The sequence below is a fragment of the Myxine glutinosa genome, chromosome 5 (genome assembly GCF_964187855.1).
Source record: "Myxine glutinosa chromosome 5, kmMyxGlut1.1, whole genome shotgun sequence".
NCBI lineage: Eukaryota > Metazoa > Chordata > Myxini > Myxiniformes > Myxinidae > Myxine > Myxine glutinosa.
In genome coordinates, this window is record NC_136265.1 from 54,278,240 (window position 1) to 54,296,738 (window position 18,499).

At 41.9% G+C, this 18,499-nt stretch overlaps 2 protein-coding genes across 2 annotated transcripts in view; one reads left to right on the top strand and one right to left on the bottom strand.

Moving 5' to 3' along the window:
- LOC144892275 (uncharacterized) overlaps positions 1-18,499 on the bottom strand; it is a 341,101-nt gene that overhangs the window by 160,821 nt on the left and 161,781 nt on the right. The gene's annotated exons all lie outside the window — the stretch shown is intronic.
- LOC137428605 (retinal guanylyl cyclase 2) overlaps positions 1-18,499 on the top strand; it is a 30,161-nt gene that overhangs the window by 7,545 nt on the left and 4,117 nt on the right. Inside the window, exons 8-15 of the mRNA XM_078778078.1 lie at positions 2,440-2,588; positions 5,459-5,622; positions 6,958-7,150; positions 8,085-8,259; positions 8,460-8,558; positions 10,469-10,563; positions 11,077-11,162; positions 15,439-15,502. Of these exons, the coding sequence (XP_078634204.1) occupies positions 2,440-2,588; positions 5,459-5,622; positions 6,958-7,150; positions 8,085-8,259; positions 8,460-8,558; positions 10,469-10,563; positions 11,077-11,162; positions 15,439-15,502 (1,025 nt within the window). The remainder of the gene's footprint in view (positions 1-2,439; positions 2,589-5,458; positions 5,623-6,957; positions 7,151-8,084; positions 8,260-8,459; positions 8,559-10,468; positions 10,564-11,076; positions 11,163-15,438; positions 15,503-18,499) is intronic.

The following is an 18,499-nucleotide window of genomic DNA, read 5'->3' on the forward strand; positions in this document are numbered from 1 at the left end:
ATGGTGAAGAATCACTTAAATAATTAAATTATAGTATCCGGATCCTGATCTTCATCAAAATTGAATCAATTCGTCCTTGTTATACCCCCAACCTGTCCACAAAATGTTGTCCGAATCCGTCCATAGGTTTTTCAGATATCGTGCTCACAGACAGACAAACAAATATACAGGGGTGAAAACACAACTTCCGTCCACCTTCCGTGGCGGATGTAAGAGTGGAATTTTGGGCCATCCGACCATCACGATGATATAGTGTTGAGTCTGAAGACAGGAAGAATAACAGCGCAGTGGAATAATATGAAGGTAGATAATAAGGGTGGTAGAATATCACACCTATTGGAGGCCCATACTCTTGGCAGAGCATCGGGGTGACAAAGACAAACCGTGAATGATGCTGACCCAAGATAGGCCACCATTTTGTTGTAGGAATCGAACCAAGCTTCAAATTCACTCCAATGAGGGCAAATCAAGAAGGCTTTACATACTCGGACACTCCAACTACTCGGAATATTGGGAAAGTCGAAATATTCGTGTAATATAATAGTAATAAACCGAAACGAGGGCAGATACATTCAAAGTACACCGCCCCCATGCCAAATAAATAAATTAATATCCTACAGCGCAGCATTGCCGGGGTACGTTCGGCACTCGGCAATACCGCCGTGCAGCTCATAGAGACTGTATTGAGAGTGAGAATGAATGAAATGAATGAATGATCGTTTATAGGCCATTTTTCCCTGCTAGAGCGGGGGTTAGTCCTTGCGGGCCCCATGGTTCCCTGTTTGAGGCAATGTTTTTTTATGGCCAGATGCCCTTCCTGACGCCAACCCTTAGTCGCCTCTTACGATGCACAGGGATACGGTGGACCTATTCTAAATCTGGGTACACACCGGGATCATTCATCCCATACTCAATTTGCCAACCTCGGAAGGATGACAGGCTGAATCAACCCCCCTGGCGTTAATTCAGCGATCGACCGGGATTCGAAACTCAGGATCCTAGGATCCCAAGCCGGCGCCCTAACCACTAAGCCAACACCAGGCTTATGTATTGGGAGTGAGAGATGTAAAGGGTGTTTCCCGAAAGAATGCCTTTTTTTCCCGAAACGAATCATCCGGTCGGGAAACAGGCATTCTTTAGGGAAACACCCTTTACAATAATTGATTGATAAATTGCATAATTAAAATCAATAACTAATGATCGTAAAATAATTTCTTAATCAATTGGCTAATAGCATACCTAAACCACCAGTGCTTCATCCGAAGCTGTAACTTTTTGAAAATTAATTAAATACTCATTAATAAAAATAAAAATCAATTGATTAATCAATAAATAATTCATCGATTAATTGATTAATCAATAAATCTAAAATACCCTTTGCAGCCAAATCACTTGGTCATTGTCATGTCTAAATATTAGCTTCCTAGCTCAAAAGGTGCCTGAGATATTGCCCAGATGAGAAACAAAATAAATAAAAAAATGATTAATAATGAAAATAATAATAATCATCATCATAAAAAAATTAAATAGTTCATCAATTGGCTAATAGAATACATAAACCACCACCATTTCATCCGAATCTGTAACTTAAATTTTTTAAATTAATTAAGTCATTCATCGAATAATTAAATAATTAATCGATTAATTAATTAATCAATAAATCAAAAATATCCTTTATAGCCACATCACCTGGTCACTGTCATGTCCAAATATTAGCTTCCTAGCTCAAAAGGTGCCTGAGATATTGCCCAGATGAGAAAGAAAAGAAAGAAATAAATGATTAATAATGAAAAAATAATAATAATCATAAAATAATTAAATAATTAATCAATTCGCCAAGAGAATACCTAAACCACCACCATTTCATCCGAATCTGTAACTTAAAAAAATTAATTGGCATTAATCGAATAATTAAATAATTAATCGATAATTGATTAATCAATGAATCAAAAATATCCTTTGCAGCCAAATCACTTGGTTATTGGCATGTCAAAATATGAGCTTCCTTCCTCAAAAGGTGCCTGAGATAATGGCCAGAAGAGAAAGCAAATGTATAAGTACTTGATTAATCGCTAATAATTAAATAACTAATCAATTATTTGATTAATCAAAAAACAAAAAATACAGTTTTTGACAAAGGACTTGCTCACTATTGTGCCGAAATTTCAGCTTCCTAGCTCAAAGGATTGCTGAGATATCGTCCGGACAAACAAACAAGAAACCGGAGTGCAAACCGAGTACTCCCTTTCAGCGTGGGTCATTGCCCTCTTCGGTGCACGGAAATGACGTCATGCAGCACCTGGAGATGGCATAGGAAAGGAGCGGTGTACAATATTAAGATTGTAAAATATTAGAATGATGTATTATTAGGACGGACAAAGGTAATAAAGCAGGAACAGGTTTTGACTGCACCTCTCTCTCCACCTTGGCCACTCTCAGAAATCATCCGGAAGGTGCGAAAGCCGCCCCCTCTGTGTCGACCCTCGGTTACCGTGGACCAGGCACCGATGGAGTGCATTCAGCTCATGAAGCTCTGCTGGAGCGAGCAGTGCGAGCGGCGGCCCAACTTCGACCACATCTTCGATCAGGTGAGGACGAGGAACTGGGGTGGCAACCCCGGAGGTGTGGTACAAGGGGGAAGAGAAAACCTGAGCTCCAGGCTGCAGATATTTCTGTTGAAGCACCAACTTTACATTCCCAGACAAAGATGCATCACCAATAGCGTTACATCGTCTGTACTGTGTAGACAATAGTCCTGCGAGAGGCTGGCAGAACCAAATAAGACGAGAGCCAAAGATGGCGAAACGTTCCACCAGGAATGACCTAACATCAAATCTTGTGTTAAACAAAAATCTTCTGCTTTGACCTCTGTGACCCTAAGTCCCCACCATCTGGGACATGAACTGGAGGTCAAATCAAAACAATTGTTACATATGTCATGTGCCCCCCAATGTTCATTGCATATACAAAGTTTCATCTACAACTAGAAGGGCACTAGGTAGAGCGCACACCTCCGCCTGGTGAACAGTTTATATTTTGTATCCCAATGATAGGACGTATCTGGATTCGGACCTGAACCAAAATCGAATCGGCTTGTTCTTGTCACCAAACCAACTCATCCACCAAGTTTTCTCATAACTCGTCCAAAACTTTTTGAGATATCCTGCTATGTATCGCTTTTCGCCCTATCTCCCAATGGTGAAGAATCACTTGAAAATTGAATAATTCTCGTATCCAAATCCATATTCAGATCTTCACCAAAATCGAATCCATTTGTCCTTGTCAGACACCCAACCGGTCCACCAAGTTTTGTCCAAATCCATCAATAACTTTTTGAGATATCCTGCTATGTATCGTTTTTGGCCCTATCTCCCAATGGTGAAGAATCACTTTTAAAATTCTCGTAGCCGGATCCGAATCTGGATCTTCACCAAAATCTAATCATTTCGTCCCTGTCACATACGCTACATCTCTGCCAAATTTAGTCCGAATCCGTCGACAACTTTTTGAGATATTTTGTTCACAGACAGACAGACAGACAGACAGGGGTGAAAACATAACCTCCATCCACCTTTGGTGGTGGAGGTAAAAAAAAATGTTTCAAAATGCACCTGGAATTGCAATTTTTGGTATTTGACCTTTTGACCTCGTCCCAGGGGGCAGGGGCAAAAATGATACTGCTCTCGCACCTTCTTGCCATGTTCTGATCATAACGACCAAGTTTGGTGGATTTATGCACATTCGTTTAGGACGTAGCGTGACGGACAGACAGACATGGCCGATTACAATGTTCCCCCGTTCAATATTTTCGAGGATGAAACAAACTCGAGAAACATTTTCCATAAAAGAGTAATTAAGTCTCTTCTATAGGAGATGTAGATGGTGGTTTGCAAACCAAGCCTCAAGGGCAGTGTACAGAATCATTTTTTTAAATAACAAGAAATACAAGGTGCAGGGAGGTGAAATTCGCTGCACGCGATGTGCAAATGCGCCAGAGTAAAATGAGCGTTAATTTACATCCGTGTGATGTCTAATAAATAAAGAAGATACAAGCGCACCTGACACTAGGCCAAGGCTTCAGACTTTGGCACACTCACGCGGCTGCACCGTCGAATAAACTCTTCCAACCCGTCATTTTTAACGGGCTTTTTTATACTTGTACGAAAATGACAATTGAAACAATCGAAATCTATGTTAAAATACTTTTATAGAGTAAAGAGTTATTTCTGAGGGTTTTGGACGAATGTCCGTCCTGACTGCGGTTGTACAAGTCCAAACAGCAAGTGCAGGCTACGTGTAGCTCACTCGATTCTTTACAGAGAGTGCACTGTGCTGTGTGAGACAGGGACTTCTTACATGAAGGTGGACGGGGGTCATGTTTTCACTCCTGTCTGTCTGTCTGTCTGTGAGCATATCTCAAGACGTTGTGGACCGATTCGGCCGAAATTTGGTGAGCAGATTGGTTATGTGGAAGGTTTCATTCGATTTTGGTTCAGGTCCGGATGCAGAACCGGCCTTTCAGTGCAATACCAAACGTAAACTGTTCAGCCTGGCGGAGGTATGCGCTCTACCGAGTGCCGGTCTTGTTTATTAATTGTGAAAATCGAACATTTTTCATTCATTCATTCATTCATTCAAGTATATTGGTTGGTCTTGTGCGTTATTCTGTCTGTTTGTCTGTCTGTCTGTCTGTCTGTCTGTCTGTATGTCAGTCGCCTATAGGTCACAATTTTCAACCAATCTTCACGAAACTTCACCAAATGGTAGAGTTGGTCATAAGCAAGAAGCCCATTGTTTTTGGGGTCAATTGGTCAACATAGGCCAAAGGTCACCAACTTTGTCAAATTTCTAAAATCCTCAATTTTCATCGGATTGACTTGAAATTTGAAGAGGATTTGGATATTTGGTCACTGAATTCATCGCCCATCTATTTTTGAGGTCAGCATAGGCCAAAAGGTCAACATAGGCCATATTTCTAAAATCCTCACTTTTCATCTGATTGACTTGAAAATTTAAGATGATTTGCATATCTCGTCACTGAATTCATCCCCCAACTATTTTTGAGGTCAGCATAGGCCAAAAGGTCAACATAGGCCAAAAGGTCAATATAGACCAAAAGGTCAACATAGGTCAAATTTCTAAAATCCTCAATTTTCATCGGATTGACTTGAAATTTGAAGAGGATTTGGATATCTGGTCATTGAATTCATCACCCATCTATTTTTGAGGTCAGCATAGGCCAAAAGGTCAACATAGGCCATATTTCTAAAATCCTCACTTTTCATCCGATTAACTTGAAATTTTAAGAGGATTTGCATATCAGGTCACTGGATTCATCCCCAAACTATTTTTGAGGTTATCATAGGCCAACAACTTATTTTAGGGATTTTGAAAGTATCGTGCTATGCACGACATATTTCTTGTTTATATTGTTGTTTTTCTCTCTCTCCCTCTGCAGTTCAAAAGCATCAACAAGGGTAAGAAAACGAACATCATAGACAGTATGCTGCGCATGCTGGAGCAGTATTCCAGCAACCTCGAGGACCTGATTCGAGAGCGAACCGAGGAGCTTGAGGTGGAGAAGCAGAAAACCGACAAGCTGCTTACACAGATGCTGCCACCGTGAGTTCCACACTAGTGGTGGTGGTGGTGGTGCGTCGTCTCATCTCACTATTCCCACTCGATATGGGAACTTTACTTCTGTGGTGGTGTTGTCTCATTTCCCCCACAATCCACACAATATGGAAACTTTACTTGGGAATCTCCCCCAAAAAATTCTCCAAAATCCTTTTCCTTCCACAACATACCTTATTCAAACTTTATTACTTGCAAAATCGAAGATATCTCAAGTACGGTATATTGGTTGGTCTTGTGCGTTATTCGGTCTGTCTGTCTATCGCCTACAGGTCACAATTTCAAACTGATATTCACTAAACTTGACCAGGTGGTAGAGTTGGTCTTAAGGAAGAAGCCTATTGATTTTGGGGTCAAAGGTAATCTTGAGGTCAAGTTTCTAAAATTGTCATTTTTCATCCAATTGACTTGAAAATTGAACAGCATTTGCACATTGAGTCATTCAATTAGGAAAACAACTATTTTAGGTCAAAAGGTCAACTCAAGGTCAAACTTCTAAAATCATCAATTTCCATCTGATTGACTTGAAAATTAAAGAGCATTTGCACAGTGCCTCACTGAATTGGGGAAACTGTTTTAAGGTCAAAAGGTCAAAGGTCAACTCAAGGTCAAACTTCAAAAATCATCAATTTTCATCCAATTGGCTTAAAAATTAAAGAGCAATTACAAAGTGCATCACTCAATTGGGAAACCATCTATTTTGAGGCCAAAAGGTCAAAGGTCAACTCAAGGTCAAACTTCTAAAATCAATTTTCACCTGAAAAATCATCAATTTTCATCCAATTGACTTAAAAAATTAAAGAGCAATTACAAAGTGCATCATTCAATTGGGAAACCATCTATTTTGAGGTCAAAAGGTCAACTCAAGGTCAAACTTCTAAAATCATCAATTTTCATCTGAAAAATCATCAATTTTCATCCAAATGACTTAAAAATGAAATATTGAGCAATTACAAAGTCCATCATTCAATTGGGAAAATAACTATTTTAAGGTCAAAAGATCAACTCAAGGTCAAACTTCCAGTATCAATTTTCATCTGAAAAAGAATCAATTTTAATCCGATTGACGTAAACTTTGATTAAGATTGTGAATTTTAATCTTGATGAAATGGACAATTTGATGTATCCATGGCAACCTTTTCTTTTGGGCAGGTTTGGCTTTTGCAGGTATCGTGCTCTGCATGACGTCTTTCTTGTTTGATTGTTTACTCTCCCACCTTATTGTTCCTCACACTTCCTCACCTCCTTAATCACATTCTTGCCTTGGTTTTCCACGACGCTTCATTTTACGTCGTACGTCACCTCCTCCATGTCCATCTCCAGGTCGGTGGCCGAGGCTCTGAAAACCGGTACACCTGTAGAACCAGAGCATTTCGACGAAGTCACGATATACTTCAGCGACATTGTCGGCTTCACTACCATCTCGGCAATGAGCGAACCGATTGAGGTGGTTGACCTCCTCAACGATCTCTACACCCTCTTCGATGCTATCATTGCCGTTTACGACGTTTACAAGGTCAGACTACTTTACATTGGCAATACCTGATTGAAATTATATGAATTTACAAACAATGACAAGACTATTAGATTGTGGTTCAGGTCAGGATGCACATCCGGCCTATCAGTGGGATAGAATTTACGTAAACTGTTCAGCCTGGCGGAGGTATGTGCTTTACGGAGTGACGTTACAAAGTCGAGGCTCATGGAAGACAAAGTCGAGTCTCATGGAAGAGCTTGGACTTGCGGTACATAGACTGGATCAGGACGTAACAAAAAAAAAAGGAACAACAGAAAGAGGGGAGTACCATACCAACAGCAGGGATGAGCGACAAAATCGAGTGAGACTTGGACAAATAAGCGATGTGGGGTAGAATTAGGGTTAGCGGAGGACACGGGGTGGACACTATAGATACAGAAGTATCTAGAAGACACTATAGACACACAGGATGCCCCCAAGCCCTCTCCCTCCCACAGATCTCCCGATGTCCCTGCTCTCAAATGTTGTACTTGTGTGCTTCCCCCTCTCTCCCCATCTTGTCTCCCGCTCCCTTTATTTCGTCTTTTGTGTCAGTTTGTCTTTTGTCATTAATGTTAGCTCTTACACGAGCCTCGATCTTGTATACAAAAAAAAAAAAAAACACCAAAAAAAGTAATAAATTAATAAACAAACAAATAAATAAATAAATAAAAGGGGGAACTCTCCGGAAGGAAAAAATTGGAAACTTGGAAAGAGATGGACTTGGGGAAAGTTAACGGGGACAGGGAAGGTCATGGTTTTGGATGGGGGATGAGGGAATAAGACTAATATATGGAAAAGAACAACAAAATGATATCCACTAGTAAAATCAAAAGCCAGTACAAAAGTTTCTACGTTTTGTGGATTCATTTTTCCTCAAATTCTTTAAAATAAATTAATAAATTCTGCTGATAAAAGATCATTTGTCGGACAGGTGGAGACCATCGGAGATGCATATATGGTGGCATCGGGCCTACCCAAGCGGAATGGTAACCGCCATGCAGCTGAGATCGCCAATATGTCGCTGGATATCCTGAGCACGGTCGGATCATTCAAAATGCGACACCTTCCCAACATCGCCGTGCGCATCCGCATCGGGCTGCACTCAGGTGGGGAGGTCATCCGAGTGGTCTCGAGGCGATCGGTTGAATGGTCGTGAACGCTGCTGGTGGTGCTTGGATGGATGGAGGAGCGGGTTTGAGTGTCACGATTTGGAAATCGTGAAGGTGTGGTTGTCCGACGCACGTACAAAGCCAGGGGGCGTCACTATGGAGGACAGAATCGGACATGTGCTGTGTCCCCGCTGCAGGACCGTGTGTTGCTGGAGTTGTGGGCCTCACCATGCCACGCTACTGCCTCTTTGGTGACACGGTGAATACGACTTCTCGAATGGAGTCCTCGGGTCTGCGTAAGTCTTGACCTAATTACCTCCGCCACCAAAGGTGGATGGAGGTTGTTTTCACCCCTGTCTGTCCGTTTGTCTGTCCGTTTGTTTGTGAACAAAATATCTCAAAAAGTTGTCGACGGATTTGGACGAAACTTGGTGGACAGGTTGGGTGTCTGACAAGGAAGCATCGATTCGATTTTGGTGAAGATCTGAATATGGATTCGGATATGAGGATTATTTCATTACTAGCCGAAACCCGTGGAACATCCACGGAAGGGAGGATGTGGTGTATGGATAGAGTGTACCATTATGGATGGCATAGGGGATTTGCTTGTCCGAGTAAGAGTAAGGAAGAAAGATGAGAATGAAGAGTGCGTATATGAACAACGTATTTATTGCAATCTACTTAAATGACAACGCTACGATATACTTTTGAAAAATGAATGGATTCGTAATAGGAATCGGCATAGCACCACTCTGGGATTGTCCACTCAGTGGACGGCTTGCTGTCGCCTTCGACTGTCCAATCAGCGGACGGCTTGCTTCGCCTTCGCCAAGCAGACGCCAATACGATGGCGTCGTAAGATGGCGTCGTATCGGCAGTTAATCGGGTGCTTTTGGGCCCCAACGTCGGCTAATTCAGATTTTTCGAGTATGTCTGTACGTGATAAACAAAGAGTGCGGTTCGTAGATCGTAAATCCATTAGTGCCGTGGGCATCGGGTCACTGGGTGTGGCGTAAAAGGGATAACAAAGTCGAGTCCTTACGCTATTATTATATAGACTAGCCGAAACCCGTGGAACATCCACGGAAGGGAGGATGTGGTGTATGGATAGAGTGTACCATTATGGATGGCATCGGGGATTTGCTTGTCCGAGTAAGAGTTAGGAAGAAAGATGAGAATGAAGAGTGCGTATATGAACAACGATCGCCAACACCGGCACAAATGCATGCTCTGGATTGTCCACTTAGTGGACGGCTTGCTTTCGCCTTCGCCTGTCCAATCAGCGGACGGCTTGCTTCGCCTTCGCCCAGCAGACGCCAATACGATGGCGTCGTAAGATGGCGTCGTATCGGCAGTTAATTGGATGCTTTTGGGCCCCAACGTCGGCTAATTCAGATTTTTCGAGTATGCCTGTACGTGATAAACAAAGAGCGCGGTTCGTAGATTGTAAATCCATTAGTGCCGTGGGCATCGGGTCACTGGGTGCGGCGTAAAAGGGATAACAAAGTCGAGTCCTTACGCTATTATTATATAGATTAAGTGATTCTTCACCGTTAGGAGATCGGGCCAAAAACGATACATAGCAGGATATCTCAAAAAGTTACGGATGGATCTGGACGAAACTTGTTGGACAGGTTGTGTGTGTGACAAGGAAGAATCAATTCAATTTTGGTGAAGATCTGAATGGATTCGGATATGAGAATTATTTAATTTTTAAATGATTCTTCACCATTGGGAGATAGGGCCAAAAACGATACATAGCAGGATATCTCAAAAAGTTAGGGATGGATTTGGACGAAACCTGTTGGACAGGTTGGGTGTGTGACAAGGAAGAATCGATTCAATTTTGGTGAAGATCTGAGTATGGATTCGGATATGAGAATTATTTAATTTTTAAACTGATTCTTCACAATTGGAAGATAGGGCCAAAAACGATACATAGCAGGATATCTCAAAAGTTTGGGATGGATTTGGACGAAACTTGTTGGACAGGTTGGGTGTCTGACAAGGAAGAATCGATTCAATTTTGGTGAAGATCCGGATCCAACTAGTATAATTTTTTTTAATGATTCTTCACCATTGAGTGACATGGCCAACCAGGCAGAGGTACCCCACCACCACCATTTTTCAGAAATAACACGTCGACGTCCCCCTGAAGAATTATAACGCACGCACTGTGTTGCATTCATTCATTCTCATTTTCCAGCTTCCAGGATCCACGTGAACCAATCAACTGTGAACATATTAAACAGCCTCGGTGAGGGATACAAGTTTGAGCTTCGAGGAAAGACCGAGCTTAAGGTTTGCCAAAGACACACTTGCACTTGTAGGATGTTTGGGCCCAACTATTTTCGTACATTTTTCCAAAGCGGGATTGGGATTGGTGAATTGGTGAATTGGTGATTGATTGAAGCGGGATTGGTGGGAGTACATTCACAACTCCGACCAATAAAACGTTGAGTGTTCTGGTCCAGGGGGTAAACCTCACATCTCACCTGTTTGAGGTTTACAGCCAAATTTACAGCTTTATAGTTTACAGCCCTGACATTCCCGGATACAAGACCAAGATCCGGTCATGAGTTCCAAAAACACCAGTGGGTTTGAATTTATGGATAGAAGACTCGTTTCTCTTCATGAAGCTCATTCTTCACTCCTTAAGGGAATCTGCTACACCTCAGGGGATTGATTGAGATTCCAATCAAATTCTCATCAGATCTCACGAGAAATGCAAAGATCTTTGGGATTTCACCTGCAACATGAAGCCATGGTGTGGAACCCTAAAACAAGAATGGTGTACCTACCTTGTGTTTGCAGGGTAAAGGTGTGGAGGAAACCTTTTGGCTCGTTGGTCGAGAGGGATTCAACAAACCTCTTCCTGTTCTACAGGAGATGAAGGAAGGGTGAGTCTTCCTCTTCAAACACTCATGCTTCCCTGGTGATGACTGTACCGTATCGCATTTTGGGCCTTAAATCAAAATTCGAGGAACATATTATGAAGAACGCAATATTGCTCTCGCTCATCATTATCGCATTCTTCACTTAAATCCTCGCATGAAATAACGAACATTTCACGGCAAAAGCAACTTAAATTGATTTCTTTGTCGTTTCTGTGGAGGCCGCCATGTCCTGTCTATGATTGGCTGCGAAACCTGTGACGTCACTTCCCCTAAATGTACCAACGTTTAACCGGGCATTGGTGCTCCGTAATCATGGGATTATAGATATTTTGTGCAATTCTGTTTGCTCGTGTGGCATCACAGTTATTATTTTTGTACACCGCTCCTTTCCTATGTTTCCTTTCCTCCTTTCCTATGCTTTCCTATGCCACCTTTTTGTACATGACGTCATTTCCGGGCACCGAATGGGGCTCGGCAATGACGTACGCTGAAAGGGAGTACTCAGTTTTCACTCCGATTTCTTGTTTGTTTGATTTCTTTCTTGCTTGTTTGTCCGGGTGATATCTCAGCCATCCTTTGAGCAAGGAAGCTGGAATTTTGGCACAATAGTGAGCAAGTACTTTGGCAAAAACTTAAATTAATCAATTATTTATTTAATTACTAGCAGGAGTACCCGGGGGAGGGGGGGGGGCAGGAGAGGAAGGGGTGAGGAAGGGAGTGGGGGGAGTGGAAGGGGATTCATCACCTTTTCGTTGAATATATGCTGCTGAATGTGCCGTTCATCACGTTTCTGAGTTGTGTGATGATGATCCGGAAGAAGAAGAAGAAGCTGTACTACCAACTTCGTACACTTCCAGAATTGTTTGATTTATTTGTGTTCAAATGTCTGGTGTTTGTTTTGTATTTATTTATGCGAATGTGAACTTGTATATAACTGTCATTAATTTTTTTAAGGTTTAGGCACTATCGAGCAATTATTTTTATTTATTTATTTTAATCCAAAAAAACGAACTTTTTTTAAATTTCAGAATGTATACACAAAGAATTAAGTTAAGCACCCCTACACAACGAATTAAGGTAAGCACCCCCTAATATATATTCTTTGTGTATATGTATACATTGGCATATATTCTAAGGTATGTGAGATCAAATAATGATTGGTATGACATTAGCAATTATCCATTGATGAAATTGAGTGATCAAAGTGAAAAAAAGTGATTGGTTGAGTCAGTGATCCGATCACGTGGGTCCTACACACGTTATTGACGCAAAGATCGCTAGAGGTCTTCTCAGAACAATGACTGTACGTTAGAAAACATAAACGGCATCCACACTGTCCGTGATGGACCTATAGCTCCATACTTAAATTGAGGTGAAAATATGCCTAAAATTCCCAAAAAATTTCACCTTAAATTATTCAGAATAAAATATTGAAAACGGCATGATTGTTATGTTTTTATGTGACCATAATATCACTTCTCCAGAAAATATAGCAATATCATGGGTATATTACACTGTTTTGACGACAACAAACTTGTAATGTGCGAGGTTGTAAAAAAACGGGGGGGGGGGGTGCTTAACTTAATTCTTTGTGTATATATATATATATATATATATATATATATATATATATATATAATTATATATATATATATATATTATTTGGCCTAAAACACTCCCAGGCACTCACTGATGAACCTCTAAAGTTTGACGAAGATCCGTTCAGCCATCTCTGAGAAAAATGGCGACACAGACACGCACACACACATACACACACACCAACAGCTCCCTTATTATATATAGTAGCTAATCGATTAATTAAGGACTTATTTATTTCCTTTCTCTTCTGGGCATTATCTCTGGCATCTTTTGAGCTCGGAAGCTGATATTTGGACACAACAATGACCAAGTGATTTGGCTGTAAAGGGTATTTTTGATTTATTGATTAATCAATTAATCGATTAATTATTTAATTTTTCGATTATTTACTTTATTCATTACTTTTCAAGAAGTTATAGTTTCGGATGAAACAGTGATGGTTTAGGTATTCTATTAGCCAATTGATTAATAATTTAATTATTTCACCATTACTATTTATTTATTTTTATTATTAAGTACTTATTACCCAGATGAAAAATAAAATAAATATCTCAGGCACCTTTTGAGCTAGGAAGCTGATATTTGGACACAACAGTGACCAAGTGAGTTGGCTATAAAGGTTATTTTTGATTTATTCATTAATCAATTAATAATTTATTGATTAACCAATTAATTATTTCATGTTTGATTAATCAATATTTAATTAATTTTCAATAATTTACAGCTTCGATGAAACATTGGTGGTTTAGACATGCTATTAGCCAATTGATTAAGAAATTAATTATTTTACGATTATCAATTATTTATTTAATTACGCAATTAATCAATCAATGATCCCCCCCCCCCCTTCCCACGCCTCCTCCCCCCTCTCCCTCCCACACTTCTCCCTGCTCTCAAATGTTGTGTTTGTGTGCTTCCCCTTCTCTCCCCATCTTGTCTTCCGCTCCCTCTTTTTATATATTTTGTTTGTCTGGTTGATTTGTTTGTGAAATAAATGTTAGCTCTTTCACGAGCCTCGATTCAGTATTCAAAACAAAAACAAAATCAATTGATTGTACACCTCTCCCTCCCTATACTGTCTCTATGTGCTGCATGGCGGTATCGCCGGATGCCTTAGGTGCCCCAGCAATACCTCACGCTGGAGGATATGTTATTTTTTTGGCATGGGGGTGTTGTACTTTCAATGTATCTATACTTGTTTCTTTATCACTTTTATCATTATTATTTATTAATATTTTAAGGAAGTTATTATACCAGTTTGAGGAGCTAGATCTGGGGTGTGTTCTGTTCGCAAGTGGCTTGCTTATCGCATACCAAGCAGTTTGCTTGATTTAAAGTGCTCAAGCAAGCATTCCAACGGAAGAGTGCTCAGCACCACTTAACAACATGGTCGTCTCCATGGAAACAATGCTATCGTGGTACTTGTGTAAACGCTGACCGTTTTACTCAATCCTCTTGTGACAACTTCCCCAAACAAAGTCATTGCATTAGCAGCAGCACAGACTATGAGGAAGAGGGAAAGAGAGATAAATAAATGGGGAGTCAGAAGGAGGAACCCCCAGCTGAGCTTATCTATGGACCCTACCATTGTGCACTTTGAGAGGGAGGGCGGAGGGGGTTTGGGTTGGGGTTGCATGTTTGTACATTTTAAAGAATTAGGATGAAAAATGCACGTTTCAATATCATCTGTGATATCAAATTTGAATAAATATCCACCATTCGTTTTTAATCTGATTGAATGAATGAATGATCGTTTTGAGGCCATTTTCCCCGCTAGAGCGGGGGTTAGCCTTGTATTGCGGGCCCTATGACAATTATGGTTCCCTGTTTGAGGCAATGTTTTTATGGCCGGATGCCCTTCCTGACGCCAACCCTTGGTCGCCTCTTACGATGCACAGGGATACGGTGTACCTATTCTGAATCCGGGTACACACCGGGATCATTCATCCCAGCAAGCTGGTACTCAATTAGCCGACCTCGGAAGGATGACAGGCTGAGTCAACCCCCCTGGCGTTAATTCAGCGATCGACCGGGATTCGAACCCAGGATCCTAGGATCCCAAGTCGGCACCCTAACCGCTAAGCCAACACCAGGCTCAAATCTGATTAGAGCGGCTATTTTGCTTACAAAAGTGGATGTGTACCATTCGCCAAGCACTCCCCTTGATCGCTTACCAAGCGGCTTGCAAAGCTGTTAACACGGAATGGCTGGCTTTGCAAGTGATAGCAAGCCGCTTGTTATTGGAACACATCCCTGATCTGTCGGTTGCGATCACGTGCGATTCGGATTGTCTGTTTGTGGGGTAAACCTCCAACAGAACACTAATCCGAGTCGTACATCTACCAGGTCGCGGCAGTGCCAAAAGGTGCGGAGCAATGCGGCCTTGAAACTTTTTAGCCCGATGTCCAGTCTACTTGCACTGACTTATCCCATACCCCATATGATATGCTACTGTGGTCGAATTACGAATTCTTATCTGGGTCAAGAGTACGTTGGGGTTCATTCTGCAACTGGTGCAACGACCCCGTTGAATGTACCGTAGTACTCCGTGAGCACGACTCGTGCTGCGATTGCGAAGGTTGATGTAATTTGGAAGTATGTACAGGAGTTTTTTGGGGAATTTGGAAGTTTTGATTTAACCCTCCATGTTCCACGAGTGAATCATCTCTTGTTTCACCAGGGAGAGCTCACACGGATTGAGGGCGGATGACATCACTGCAGCACGGCAGGTTCCCAGGGAGAAGGTACAATTATATAATCCTAAAATACTATGGTTATGAGTGTCTGTAGCCTTTTATCCCTTGTGTTGTACACCTGCTTATTGTGGTCCTCTTCTTGTGGAATTGTGCATTCTTGGGGAAAGGTCTCAAGCACTTACATCTGCGTTTGAGAATCCAAACATTGATAAAGGATCTTTCTTTATGATTTTTGGGTGCATTATTACCCTGCGTTCGCGAAGCGAAAAGCGGGGTTAAGCAATCGGGTGCGTACTTGTGCCGTACGTGTGCCGTGTCTGCATTTTTAAAATTCATTTTTTCGGCAACTGTTGGTCCGAGTGACACGAAATTTTCACCTTAGGTGCAAATCCACCTGAAGAATTTTTTAATGATAATTATGACGTCATCGGTCACGTGGTTCGGACGCCATTTTGGAAAAATCGAAAAAATTTGCACCTCTATATCTCGGAAAGCGCTGAATAGAAAAAATTGAGACATGGCTCATTGTAAAGAACTCTCCATGGGGAATAAAATATGTTAATGATGATGTCATAGGTGCCTCCATTATGACGTCATAATTCGACAAGTACAAAACTTCATCCGATCAAGATGAAATTTATTGAGCATAATCTCGGAATAAATTAGTTTAGGGGAAAAGAATGATGACGTCATTGGTCACGTGGTTCGGCCGCCATATTTTTTTTAACACAAAAGCCTTAAAAACCACTGAAAATACATCCTGGCGAGGGTTTGCAATCTCTGATTGCTCTTTCTTGTTATTATTGTTATTAGTTTTGCTAGATATACCACCAGGTAATCTCCAAGCTGTGCAAAGCTGGAAGTTTTAAAATACTTAAACACTGCCCTCTAGTGGTTAGATATATACAGATAGTCGACAAAAAATGAAACACCAACAGAATGTGACATAGTAGGTTATTGGGCCGCCACGTACATCCAGGATGGCCTGGTTACAACACGGCGTGGAGTCAACAAGGGGCTGGAACTGTTCTGCAGGAATGTGCACCATTCTTCCAAAAGGAAGTCCTCCAATTCTGGTCAGTTTAATGGAGACAGAAACCGCTGTCTGGGGTCCCTCCCCAAACATTCCCACAAATACTTCATTCGAATGAGGTCCAGCTTTTGGGAGGGCCATGGAAGATGGGTAACTTAGTCCTTGTGCTCCCCAAACCGCTTTTACATGATCCTCCACCTCTAATGGTTAAACTCCAACAATCCAACCTTTCTGCAAACCTCCTCTACTTTATCCGACACCACTGCCGATTAAACTCCAAATGTGCAACCTTTCTGCAAACCTCCTCTACTTTATCCGACACCACTACCGATTAAACTCCAAAACTCCAGTCCTTCTGCCAGTTTGTTGCCTTTTCCCACTTTCTCTCTTCACTTTTCCATGAGCCTCAATATTGTACAAAAAGCTTTTTCATCATAATTGTTGATCTCTCTTTCTCCCTCTCTCAATCTCTATCTCTCTCAATCGTTCCCCCTCTCAATCTCAATCTCTCTCAATCTTTCCCCCTCTCAATCTCTCCCTCCCTCAGTCCCTCCCTCTCTCAATCACTGTCAATCTCTCCCTCTCTCAAGCTCTCCCTCTCTCAATCACTGTCAATCTCTCCCTCTCTCAATCTCTCCCTCTCTCAATCACTGTCAATCTCTCCCTCTCTCAATCACTGTCAATCTCTCCCTCTCTCAATCTCTCCCTCTCTCAATCACTGTCAATCTCTCCCTCTCTCAATCTCTCCCTCTCTCAATCACTGTCAATCTCTCCCTCTCTCAATCTCTCCCTCAATCTCTCCCTCTCTCAATCACTGTCAATCTCTCCCTCTCTCAATCACTGTCAATCTCTCCCTCTCTCAATCACTGTCAATCTCTCCCTCTCTCAATCTCTCCCTCTCTCAATCACTGTCAATCTCTCCCTCTCTCAATCTCTCCCTCTCTCAATCACTGTCAATCTCTCCCTCTGTCAATCTCTCCCTCTCTCAATCACTGTCAATCTCTCCCTCTCTCAATCTCTGTCAATCTCTCCCTCTCTCAATCTCCCCCTCTGTCAATCTCTCCCTCTCTCAATCTCTCCCTCTCTCCCTCTCTCAATCTCTCCCTCTCTCAATCTCTCAATCTCTCCCTCTCTCAATCTCTCCCTCTCTCAATCTCTCACTCTCTCAATCTCTCCGTCTCTCAATCTCTCCCTCTCTCAATCTCTCCCTCTCTCAATCTCTCAATCTCTCCCTCTCTCAATCTCTCCCTCTCTCAATCTCTCAATTTCTCCCTCTCTCAATCTCTCCCTCTCTCAATCTCTCCGTCTCTCAATCTCTCCCTCTCTCAATCTCTCCCTCTCTCAATCACTCAATCTCTCCCTCTCTCAATCTCTCCCTCTCTCAATCTCTCCCTCTCTCAATCTCTCCGTCTTTCAATCTCTCCCTCTCTCAATCTCTCCCTCTCTCAATCTCTCCCCCTCTCAATCTCTCCCTCTCTCAATCTCTCCTTCTCTCAATCTCTCCTTCTCTCAATCTCTCCCTCTCTCAATCTCTCCCTCTCTCAATCTCTCCCTCTCTAAATCTCTCCCTCTCTCAATCTCTCCCTCTCTCCCTCTCTCAATCTCTCAATCACTGTCAATCTCTCCCTCTCTCAATCTCTCCCTCTCTCAATCACTGTCAATCTCTCCCTCTCTCAATCTCTCCCGCTCTCAATCACTGTCAATCTCTCCCTCTCTCAATCTCTCCCTCTCTCAATCTCTCCCTCTCTCAATCTCTCCCTCTCTCAATCTCTCCCTCTCTCAATCTCTCCGTCTCTCAATCTCTCCCTCTCTCAATCTCTCCCTCTCTCAATCTCTCCCTCTCTCAATCTCTCCCTCTCTCAATCTCTCCCTCTCTCAATCTCTCCCTCTCTCAATCTCTCCTTCTCTCAATCTCTCCTTCTCTCAATCTCTCCCTCTCTCAATCTCTCCCTCTCTTAATCTCTCCTTCTCGCAATCTCTCCCTCTCGCAATCTCTCCCTCTCTCAATCTCT